This window comes from Crocuta crocuta, unplaced genomic scaffold, assembly GCF_008692635.1.
Source record: "Crocuta crocuta isolate KB4526 unplaced genomic scaffold, BGI_CrCroc_1.0 scaffold72, whole genome shotgun sequence".
Taxonomy (NCBI): Eukaryota; Metazoa; Chordata; class Mammalia; order Carnivora; family Hyaenidae; genus Crocuta; species Crocuta crocuta.
This window is the reverse complement of record NW_027529427.1, coordinates 2,295,216-2,306,518: the sequence shown is the minus strand read 5'-3', so window position 1 is coordinate 2,306,518 and position 11,303 is coordinate 2,295,216. Positions and strand designations below refer to the sequence as shown.

Below are 11,303 nucleotides of genomic sequence, written 5' to 3'. Positions count from 1 at the left end.
CCCAATGCGGGGCGCAGAGGCTGGGCCCCGGGGGCGCGGCGCGGCTCCGCGTGGGGAGCGCGCTCCGGGACGCCTTCCGCCGCCGGGAGCCCTACAACTACCTGCAGAGGGCCTACTACCAGGTGCGGGAGCCGCCCGGGCGCGTTCCGGGGTTCTGCCCCCACCCGCGCTGCGCTGCTGCTCGGAGTTCTCCAGGAGAGGGCGGAAGGCCGGCGCCCGGGACTCCGGGTGGGGCTGGGGGGAGGGCGGTCAGCGGACCTCTCCTTTTGAGTGGGTCCCACCAAAACCACGTCGAGTACCCATCGAGGTCGCCGAAGAACAGCCTAAGGGAGAGTGGGAGCGAAGTTGGAGCGGGGCTGCGTGGGTTCCTGAGACAGGGTGGAAGTAGATCGGAGATGGAGGGAAGGGGCCTGAAATGTTAGGTCTTCCTGAGCCCTACGTGGGGTGATAGCAGCCTCTTCCTCGGAGGGGATGGGGGAACCCCACCGATGGGCAAAAAGTATGGGAGGGGGGTGTTGAGTGTGAGCCTTTGCCGGGGCCGGGGCAAAGCTGAGCAGCGGGGAGGCCGGGCGTCTGGGGTCGCGCTGCAGCTGCCAGTTCAGTAGCTGTTGCCTACGTGGCTGGGGGGGAGGGGGCGGGGGGGGGCTGGTCCCACACACCTCAGCTCAGGGTCCTAGAGACCTGCGGGTTTTGCTGGCCGCTCAGGTCTCCCCCGCTTCCCTACCGCACTTAGTCATCACTTGCACCTTATCTCCCAAAGCGAGGTCCTGAGGTCCCTCTGCCCATATCGCACCCGCTCCAAAGTCTTCAAACCCCTCTTAGCAACCAGGCTCCTGAACGTCCCCAGCACGCTGGTTTCTAGGGGATCTGGAGGTTGAGACACGGGCAGTTCTGAGTGTGAGGCCTTCCAGAAGATGCTGGTGTGCGTGCAGAATGGGAAGGCCAGAGAGTGGGCAGAGAGAGGTCTGACGTCGCTGCCTGAGGGCACTGACTCCTTCGTCCTTCCCACTCCTCAGCTGAAGAAGTTGGACCTGGCAGCAGCGGCTGCACACACCTTCTTTGTAGCAAACCCAACACACCTCCAGATGCGGGAGGACATGGCTAAGTACAGACGTATGTCTAGGGTGCGGCCCCAGAGCTTCCGCGACCTGGAGACTCCGCCACACTGGGTGAGACCCTTTGCCTGGCTGGGTCCTTGGGGCTCACTGGGCTCTGATCTGTGTAGCTCAGGCGTCAGGAGATCCGGGTACTGTCCTTAGTAACCCTGGATGGAGAGTCCCTCTCTGGGACTTCGTTTTCTTCCTGAGGACCACTGAAGTCCTATGTCCTACCATTCTGATCCTAGGCCCACCCTACATTTCCCCGAGGTGCAGTGGGATCTGGAGCCCATGCCCCAGATGAGACCAACGCCCCTCCCCTTCTTTGCACCTCCCAATCTTGTTTGGCACCCTCCCCCCAGGATCTCAGGTGACTGCCCACCCCCTCCCCAACAGGCAGCCTATGACGACGGCCTGGAGCTGCTGGGGCATCAGGAGGCTGGACTGGCGCTGCCCCGGCTAGAGGAGGCCCTGCAGGAGACCCTGGCCCAGATGGAGAGCTGCCGGGCTGGCTGTGAGGGGCCCGAGGAGCAGCAGAGGGAGGAAGAGGAGGAGGAAGGGACTGGAGGCCAGGGGGGCCTCTATGAGACCATTGCAGGTAAGGAGCCGGGGGTTCACTGGGCCGGGGAGAGAAGCGTCGCAAGCTGAGTGGTTCACCTGTGTCCTCCGCAGGGCACTGGATTCGGGTCCTACAGTGCCGGCAGCGCTGTGTCGGGGACACAGCCACTCGTCCTGGCCGCAGCTTCCCTGTTGCTGACTTCCTTCCCAGCCAGCTGAGGCGGCTGCACGAGGCCCATGCTCAGGGTCAGTCGGGGAAGGGTGAGCGCCGGAGGGGGGGGGGTGACTGGCGCTGCAAACAGGGGAAGTGACGGTTTGGCTCTGATGGCACCCTGAGCCCCATCTCTGCATCCCTCCCGTCTGTCTCTGGATCTGTAGTTGGTCAGGGCTCGGTGGGCACCATCACCGCAGGACGACTCTCATTTGCTCTCCTTTGGCACCTGCGGACAGCTGGGGAGATGGGTCACAGGGCCCCTCCCGCCTGCCCTTGCTGCTTCCCACCTTCCTCTACTCTCTCCTCTCTTCCCCACCTTTGAACTCTGCCTGCACAGCTCAGGTAGGTTTGAGTCAGCTTCGGAAAGAAGCAATGGCTGAGCGTGTCTGCCAGGTGGGATGGGGGCTTTGGACTTGTTTGGCATTGGGAGGCCGCCTTCCCTGGCTCTCTCTGCCTCTGCCTCCCTGTCTTCTCTGCCTCTGCCCAGGGACCCCTGCCCATCTCAGTCTCTGGGCCCCGCCCCCACCCTGTTGCTCTGTCTCCAGTGGGGAATCTGTCCCAGGCTCTGGAAAACGTCCTGAGTGTTCTGCTCTTCTACCCGGAGGATGAGGCTGCCCGGAAGGCTCTGAACCAGTACCAGGCCCAGCTGGGAGAGCCGAGACCCGGCCTTGGGCCCAGAGAGGTAACGCCCTGCTCCACCGGAAATCAAATATACCCGCGGAGCCACCCAGACTCTCCCTCCCCGTCGCGTCCGCCACGGGCAACCTCAGATCCAGCACTGGACTTGTCTCCTCTCCCCGCTCCCCACTTCAGACCCTACTTCTGAGTCCAGGGCCGGCCCATCCCTCTTCTCTGGACTTGACTGCTGCTTGCCCCTGCTTAACGCGTCCTCCTGTGCGCATGTGCACACTCCTCCCCCCTCCTCCAGCCCTAACTTCCCTGCCCCCTCTCCGTGTCTCCCCCTCTTCTCTCTGCTGCCCACCCTGCCGCAGGACATCCAGCGCTTCATCCTTCGATCCCTGGGGGAGAAGAGACAGCTCTACTATGCCATGGAGCATCTGGGGACCAGCTTCAAGGATCCTGTGAGTATCTCCCCTTCTCTCCATCCTACCCCTCGGTGCTCCCACAGGAGAAAGAGAACAGCGATGCCCTCCATTGTGTGTCGCTTCAGTTCGCAACAAGGCTTCCCATTTCCCCCACCCTCCCTGGGAGGCTTGGAGAAGAATCTGCAGCCCCAGTTTCTCAGGGACAGAATCAGGTGCCGGTGGGAGAGGACAGCTTTCGGGTCGTGCCGGCCTTGGTGTTGATCTCTTCTCTGCCATAAACAGGCTGTGAACCTTCGCTTGCCTCTGCCTCAAATTCCTTACCTGTAAAATGGGAACATCACACCTGTCTCGTAGGGCTATTGAAGCCCTAGCACTTGCTAGAAATTAGAGATAGTTCTGTTGCTGCAGCTTCATTACTGTTCTTTCTGTTGGAGTCGTAAGAGGGAACCAAAGGGCTAGTTCATTGCTAGGACGAGAGCATAAAGGTTTTCTCAACCCGATAATTTTTTGCAGGGGAGAAGGGGGCTTTCCTAGGCATTATAGAATGTTCGGCAGCTTCCCAGGCCTCTACCCAATAGATGTCAATAGCACTCTCTGAGTCATGACCGTCAAAAATGTTTCCAGACATTGCCAGATGTCCCCCACGGGGCAACATCACCCTGTTTGAGAAATGCTGGTTCAAAGCATAGACTCTAAAGCTAGTTTAGTATGTATGCATGTGTGTATGCATGTGTGTGTCTCTGTATGTATGTGTGCATGTGTATGTGTGTTTGTATGTGTGTATGTATGTGTATGTGTGTGTATATATGTATGTGTGTGTGTGTGTGTATTTTAAGTAGGCTCCACACCCAACGTGGGGTTGGATCTCAGGACGCCAAGATCAAGAGTCACATGCTCCACCCACTGAGCCACTAGGTGCCCCTCTAAAGCTAGTTTGAATTTCAACTCTGTCACTAACTAGCTTTTTAACCTGGGCATCTTACTTTACCTCTCTGTGTCTTAGAATCTTTTTCTTTTTAAGTTTTATTATTTATTTTGAGAGAGAGAGAGAGAGAGAGAGAGAGCGTGAGCAGGGGAGGGGCAGAGAGAGAATCCCAAACAGGCTCCACACTGTCAGTGCAGAGCCCGATGGGGGGCTGGAACTCACAAACGGTGAGATCAAACCTGAGCCGAAATCAGGAGTTGGGACGCTTAACCGACTGAGCCACCCAGGTGCCCCTTAGAGTCTTCAATTGCAAAGTGGGCACATTAAGACAAGGTATTTCATAAGACTGTTGTAGACAATAAGTGACAAAGTTTCACGTAGTCCACTTTCGTGTAGAAAGTTGTTAGAACAGCACCTGACAGATAGCTCTAGCAATTGTTGTTACAGAGTTTGGCCCAGCACCCCGGGCTCCCAACAATGAGTCCAGGGCTTTTCCCACCTCTGCCTTCCTGTCTGAGAGCGGGAAGACCTTAATGTGGTAGTTCAGAGTCAAATGTCAGGGCTTTGGGCGGGACGTGGCGGCTGACCGTGCTTTTCCTGACTGTCCCAGGATTCCTGGACCCCAGCAGCTGTCATCCCAGAGGCACTTAGAGAAAAGCTCAGGTAGGAGATGCCCTGTGGTGGCAGGGGCCTGGCCCGAGCCAGACGGTGAGGGAGGGGTCCTGGGAGGTCTGAGAAAGATGGGTCTGGACTGGCCTGTGCATCGACTGAGTATGTCTCTCACTCCTGAGAGAGGATCAAGAGAAGAGGCCTTGGGACCATGAGCCGCCACAGCCAAAGCCCTTGACCCACTGGAAGGGTAGGTTCCCAGGAGGAGCCTCGAGGGTCTGGGGGCCGCCAGCGACTGCCGGGCCTGCCCTCAAAGGCGGCGCTCAACGCCCTCTGCCCCGTTCCTTCCCCGGCAGATGTCCTGCTCCTGGAGGGAGTAACCCTGACCCAGGATGCGAGACAGCTAAACGGGTCCGAACGGGCCGTGTTGGATGGGCTGCTCACCCCCGCCGAGTGTGGGCTGCTGCTGCAGCTGGCCAAGGTAAGAAGACCAATGAGTAGGTGGCACCACTGGCTGGTAGGGACCTCAGTACAGCCCACGCAGCCTGGGCCGGGTTGCCCGTGCTTGCCACCGCCCTGCTGCTGGGGACAAGTTCCCTTCCTCTTCTCCTAGCTGGCGTGGGGTGGCTGGACACTCTTTACAAAGGAATTTTGCTAGAAATCGATAGGAAGAACAAAACAAAAACCACGAAGGGATAAAAAAGGGTGAGTGTGCAGGTGAGGATTCCTGGATTAGCCGAGAATTTAGTTATCGGCTTGGCCGATAGCTTAGCGGACACACAGGCATCTTCTCCTATCCATTGTATCCCCGCTAGGTTGGGCTGAATGATCCATATTCACCAGGTTGAGTCTTCATGTGCCTTCCACACACACTCACTGAGTATCTGCTGTGTGCTCAGAACTTCTGGGTTCCAGAGGGAGGTAGATGAACACAGAGAGCTCACTGTATAGAGAAGGAAGCAGACACAGAGACACATAATTAGAGCGAGGGGCAAGTTTGTTACGGGTACCCATCCAAATAGAAGTGTCGAAGCGCAAAGTCACGGAAGGCTTTTTTTTTTTTTTTTTTTTAAGGTTTTTTATTTATTTCAAGGAGAGAGAGAAAGACAGCGTGAGCAGGGGAGGGTCAGAGAGAGAGGGAGTGACAGACTCTGAAACAGGCTCCAGGCTCCGAGCTGGCAGTCAGCACAGAGCCCGACGCGGGGCTCGAACCCACGAACCGCGAGATCATGACCTAAGCGAAAGTCGGACGCTTAACCGACTAAGCCACCCAGGTGCCCCGGAAGGCTTTTGAGCTCAGTCTTAAGGATGAGTTAACAAGGCAGAGAAGGGGAGGAAAGCCAGACGGGAAGGGGAAGGACAGGAGGCATTCTGGCAAACGGAGCAGCTCCAACGATGATTACCTGGGTGAGCTCGTGCAGTGTGGTTTAATGTCTCTGAGCCTAGTTTCTTCATCTGTAAAATAGGGCTAAAGGCAGTTCTTTTAGGGCTGTCATGATGTAGTGCATGGTAAAGATGTTAGAAGAATATAAAAAGTGCTTAGGGTTAGCTGTCGCTGTTATCATCGCGCTACTATCCGGAAGAGGTACAGGGGAGAGAACCCAAAGGTGGAGGCAGGGAAGAGATGGTGAAGGGCTCCTGTACCCTACCGGGGAGTTAGTAGATGGTGGACAGCTTACTGGAGAATTTAAGGAGGGTTTCACTTTGACATTCCCATCCCTCAGCAGGAGCGGGGTCCACAGAATCGGCAGATGCCCCTAGCGGCACTGTGGAGAAGGCAGTGGGAGAAGAATGTAAGGGGAGAGGCTTCTGGGGCGATGCCAGAGTGCCACTGACTTAGGTTAGATCTTTGTTTCAAGGAAATAAATAGAGGGGACAGATGAGAAAACATTTAGAAAATCGAAGATCGAGAAGTTCAGAACTAAAAGAGAGTGAGGGATAACTCCCACAAGTATCGGACTTCATCACACTAAATTCATTCTGGCCTCAGGACCTTTGCACTTACTGTTTCTGCAGCCTGGAACATTTTTTCTCTCTCACATATTGAAGTGGCTCCTTCATATCATTTGCTTTCAATTTGGATGTCACCTCATCAATTAGCTGTCCCGTAACCACTGCCTGGGCACTCTCAAGGTTGTAACCCCATTTTAATTTTCTTTTCTTTTCTTTTCAAAACAATTGTTTTAAATGTTTATTTTATTTTTGAGGGAGAGAGAGACAGAGCATGAATGGAGGAGGGGCAGAGAGAAGGAGACACAGAATCTGAAGCAGGCCCCAGGCTCTGAGCTGTCAGCACAGAGCCCAACACGGAGCTTGAACTCACAAACTATGAGCTCAGGACCTGAGCCAAAGTCGGACGCTTAACTCACTGAGCCACCCAGGCGCCCTCATTTTTTCTTTATACCACTTGTCAGGATCTGAACTTACCTGGTTTGTTTGTTCGTTTGTCATCTCAACATATGAACTGCATGAGAGCAGGGACCCTTTCTTTTATCTTTTTCTTTTTTTTTTTAATTTTTAATGTTTATTTTTGAGAGAGAGACAAAGTACAAGCAGGGGAAGGGTAGAGAGAGATGGAGATGCAGAATCCAAGCAGGATCCAGACTCTGAGCTGTCAGCACAGAGTCCGACGCGGGGCTCGAACCCACCGACTCACAAGCTGTGAGATTGTGACCTGAGCCAAAGTCAGTTGCCCAACCAACTGAGCCACTCAGGCGCCCCAAGCAGGAACCCTTTCGTGTTCACAGATGTGTCGTCAGTGCCTAGAACAGGGCCTGACATATAGAAAGTGCTCAGGACAAATTTGTTGAGTGAGTAAATACAAGAGTAAGAAGGTTAGATGGCCTGGGTGATGCGGTCTCAGAGATGAAGTTTATATACAGGGTTACGGTTTTTTTGTTTCAAAAAGCAACCAAAAGAATAGGTGTCCAGAAAGGGACATCCAAATATCAGGAGACACCCAGGTAATGAGACTCGCATAGGTGGTTGGGTGATTGGGACTCAGCATCAAGGGGCCTCACGTTCTCCACGAGTGTGTCGGGCAGGAAGAGGTCAGAGAGAGGCGCCCGGGTGGATGCTGTCTCCCCACCTTGCGCTGGTTGGGACGTCGCCTGACTATCAAACTTCCTGCTAGGGCCTTGTCTCTGCAGAGACTCCTATACTCTGGGCTCATCATCAGGAATGAATGCTTCAGCTCTTCCTTCCCCAGTGGCCCTGGGGCTCTCAGAGGTCCCTTCCCCACGGTAGGGAGCTCTCTAGAGTCCCAGGCATAGAACCCCCGGTGAGTGGGATTCCCGATCTTTACCAGAGAGTGACAAAATACATACACGAAGACAGTCATTCTGTGAAAAGGGCAGCAGCTCAGGGAAGGGGGCCGCCAGAGAATGCTGGAAGCAGGAGGAGGAGTCCAGGAAGCAGGAGGGTTGGAGGAAGGTCTTGTAGCCCTGTGGGCAGTGCGGGGGGAGATAGCCTGGGACCCAGAGAGTGTGACTCCACAGCCAGCTCTGTCCCTCCACAGGATGCGGCTGAGGCTGGAGCCAGGTCTGGCTACCGCGGCCGCCGCTCCCCTCACACCCCCCACGAACGCTTCGAGGGGCTCACGGTGCTCAAGGCTGCGCAGGTGAGAGGAGGCCCCCATGGCCTGGTCTGAAGCCCAGAACCGGAGAAGAGGGTACGCAGGAGGCTGGGGACCTGGGCCTGCGCCTCTCCTGTGGAGGGGCTCTCTGGAGACCGAGGGCACCAGAGTCCTCTGCCAGGAGCTGAGGGTGGGGGGAGGTGTTCTGAGATGCAGGGACCTGGGTTATGGCCACAGAGCCAATGGAAGGGGCAGTTTGGGCTGATGGACAGAGCTGGTGGCTGAGATTCCAAACCTGTGGGTGGAGAGCAGTGGACGTAGGGCAGGGGCTGGGTCTGGGCTGTCCCTCTATGCCCCCTCCTGTCCCGCCCTTCCTTTCTCCGCTGGCAGCTGGCCCGGGCCGGGGCCGTGGGCAGCCAGGGGGCTAAGCTGCTTCTGGAGGTGAGCGAGCGCGTACGGACCCTGACACAGGCCTACTTCTCCCCGGAGCGGCCCCTGCATCTTTCCTTCACCCACCTGGTGTGCCGGAGTGCCATAGAAGGTAATCACTAGGGACCCCTGCCGCTCCTCCCCAGCCTCGATGCCCTGCTGGGCACCGCACGCCCTCGGCACCCCCAAACTCAGTGGGTTTTCTGACCCCCCTGCCCAGGTGAGGGCCTGGCCGCTTGGCCCACTCATGAACCCCCCAAGCTGCAGGGTGAGCATGGGTGGCAGTGGTTGGTGTTCACCTCTGTGTTGCTTCCCAGGAGAGCAAGAGCAGCGCATGGACCTGAGTCACCCGGTGCACGCAGACAATTGCGTGCTGGACCCTGACACCGGGGAGTGCTGGAGGGAGCCCCCAGCCTACACCTATCGTGACTACAGGTGGGCGCCCCCCCCCCAGGAGTCGGGCGGGAGGGCCTGGGGTGGGGCCTCACTGCCTGGTGTCTTCCTCCCTTTCCAGTGGGCTCCTCTACCTCAATGACGACTTCCATGGTGGAGACCTGTTCTTCACAGAGCCCAACGCCCTCACAGTCACAGTAAGCTGTGGGCTCAGGATTCAAAACAGAAGTTCAAAACGGAAGGTTCCCAGAGGCAAATGCAGGGAAATGGTCCCTGGGGCCACCTTAACCCTTTCCTTGCATGTCCTCCCCAGCCCTCTGCACCACCTGTCTGTGTTCAGGGGCTCTCTTAGAGGTTGATTACCCCTCCCCAGGAGATCTCTGGTGGTCCCTCCACACCCTGCCTTCAGTGTTTGCCTCACCCCTTCAGGGAGGGTGCATAAAGCACAGGACCCCAGGTCCCTATTCCAGGTAGAAACCAGGGGCTAGAATTGGGCAGAAGGAGACGGGCAGTGATTTTTCATCATTTATTGCTCCGTTTTACCCACTTACCTCCTTCTCCGCTAATACCAGCTACTGATAACCCAAGACCTCCTTGAGGTGGAAGAATGTCCCCAAGATCCTTATCCCCAGTACTCAGAGCCTGGTACTGTGTTCACACCCTCAGATTGTATCAGCCCTGGGTCCAAAGGATTGGGCGAGGGGATGGGGAGGGACCCCCCCCCCCATGGAGGCCCCTCTTCTTTGGCTCCAACTCCTCTAGCCTCGGTCTGGCATTTGTGCCCCTCGGGTTAAGGCCGGTTTCTCATTCCCCCCAAGATCGTCCCTGAATTAAGGAACGGAAAGTGATGGGGAGGAGAGCTGAACAGTTTGTGCCTCTGCCCCCATCCTGCTCTAAGGAGTCAGGGCCACGTTCTGTGAGAGCGCCTGTCCCTGGAGCTGAACCTGCCCTCACCCCCCCAGGCTCAGGTTCGGCCTCGCTGTGGACGCCTTGTGGCCTTCAGCTCCGGGGGGGAGAATCCCCACGGTGTGTGGGCCGTGACGCAGGGACGGCGCTGCACCCTGGCGCTGTGGCACACGTGGGCACCTGAGCACAGGGAGCAGGTGAGGCCGAGCGGGGTGGGAAGGGATGGCCCTCCTGCTGTGTGAAGGAGGAGGGGCAGGGGCTGAGATGCCCCCGGGAGGGTCCCCAGGGCAAGGTGACACAGGGGCTTGGGCCAGACTCTCCTTCCCACTCCACAGGAGTGGACAGAAGCCAAAGAGCTACTGAAGGAGCCCGAGGAGGAAGAGGAGGAGGAGGAGGAGGAAGAGGAAGAAATGCCCAGCAGAGACCCTTCCCCAGAACCTCCCAGCCGCAGGCTTCAGCGGGTCCAGGACAAAGTTGGGAAACCACCTCGGGCCCGCGAGGAGCTGTGAGGGACTGAGCCAGCTCCTTGGGGATGTGGCCACGTGACTTGTGAAGGGCCACCTCGATGCCAGGACCCACGAGAAGCCCCCATGTGATGAGAGCAGAGTAGTGAGCTCTCTGTCCCTGCGTCCCTACCCGCTTGGGGATCATGAGGGCCGTCCAGCCCTGGACTCAGAGGACAGTGCTCAGACGAGCCTAGAGCTCATGAGACCCAGCTAACGGACCTCCAGACTGAGGACAATGTGCCTCCCTGGAAAGAAACAGCAGGGAGAGGACCTGACTGCTTCGGATGTGGAAGACGAGAGGGAGGAAAACCCCAATGGCCTGTCCCAGCCTGTAATAAAGAGCTGAAGACCCCTCAGCCAGGGCCCCGTGGAGTGTATCACAGTTTCTCTGGTGTCTGCAGAGAGAGTGGCTGTGGCTGGCCTGGGAGGAGACAGGTGTCTTTGGGCCTCCCAGAGGCGGGGCCTCTCAAAGCCTGTGATTTGTCAGGGAAATCTCTGCCACCTGCTCCCTGCATGCAAATGGACCCAAACCCCTGACAGCTGCTCCTTGGGCCTCTGACTCTAAGCCCCGTCTTCCCTGTCTGAGCTTGACCGAGACATAGGGCAGCCTGATCCCTCTGGTTCCAGCCTTCGCAGCCCCCGCAGGACTCCGTGAGTCATGGGGGCCAAGAGTGGGCCAGACCCCAGATGGGAGCCGGGTTGGGGTTGCGCCCCACTTCCCACCCTTGGTCCACTCAAAGCAGGGAGAGGCCCATCCGTCTTCTTCTCTGGGTGCCCTGGGACCTCTCCCTGCCCCCCAGGATCAGGCCCAGGGGCAGCTGGTTGGGGTTTGTTGAGAAGAAGGATTATCCAGATCAGTCCCTACTAATCTCAGCTCCCGCCTGCACCCTCCCTGGATTCACCATGACCCCCTTCCCCCGCTTCCCCACAACGCTGAATGAAGAGTCAAAATCTTGGGTATTGACAAGTGAGCCACTTCTCACCCTGCTATTCTGGCTCCTGGACTGGTTGCTAGGCAGGCCCTGACTGCCACGATCATGAGCGTT

General features: G+C 57.3%; 2 protein-coding genes across 2 annotated transcripts in view; one reads left to right on the top strand and one right to left on the bottom strand.

The window, feature by feature from the left end:
* The window catches only part of P3H3 (prolyl 3-hydroxylase 3), a 10,748-nt gene extending 143 nt beyond the window's left edge, over positions 1 to 10,605 (top strand). The window contains exons 2-16 of the mRNA XM_077759006.1: positions 18 to 122; positions 1,017 to 1,169; positions 1,494 to 1,695; positions 1,770 to 1,916; positions 2,415 to 2,551; positions 2,862 to 2,951; positions 4,451 to 4,503; positions 4,632 to 4,699; positions 4,806 to 4,930; positions 7,967 to 8,068; positions 8,414 to 8,564; positions 8,770 to 8,887; positions 8,967 to 9,042; positions 9,808 to 9,948; positions 10,087 to 10,605. Coding sequence (XP_077615132.1) covers positions 18 to 122; positions 1,017 to 1,169; positions 1,494 to 1,695; positions 1,770 to 1,916; positions 2,415 to 2,551; positions 2,862 to 2,951; positions 4,451 to 4,503; positions 4,632 to 4,699; positions 4,806 to 4,930; positions 7,967 to 8,068; positions 8,414 to 8,564; positions 8,770 to 8,887; positions 8,967 to 9,042; positions 9,808 to 9,948; positions 10,087 to 10,260 — 1,842 coding nt within the window. The 3' untranslated portion in view covers positions 10,261 to 10,605. The remainder of the gene's footprint in view (positions 1 to 17; positions 123 to 1,016; positions 1,170 to 1,493; positions 1,696 to 1,769; positions 1,917 to 2,414; positions 2,552 to 2,861; positions 2,952 to 4,450; positions 4,504 to 4,631; positions 4,700 to 4,805; positions 4,931 to 7,966; positions 8,069 to 8,413; positions 8,565 to 8,769; positions 8,888 to 8,966; positions 9,043 to 9,807; positions 9,949 to 10,086) is intronic.
* The window catches only part of PHB2 (prohibitin 2), a 126,538-nt gene that overhangs the window by 7,061 nt on the left and 108,174 nt on the right, over positions 1 to 11,303 (bottom strand). The window lies entirely within an intron of this gene.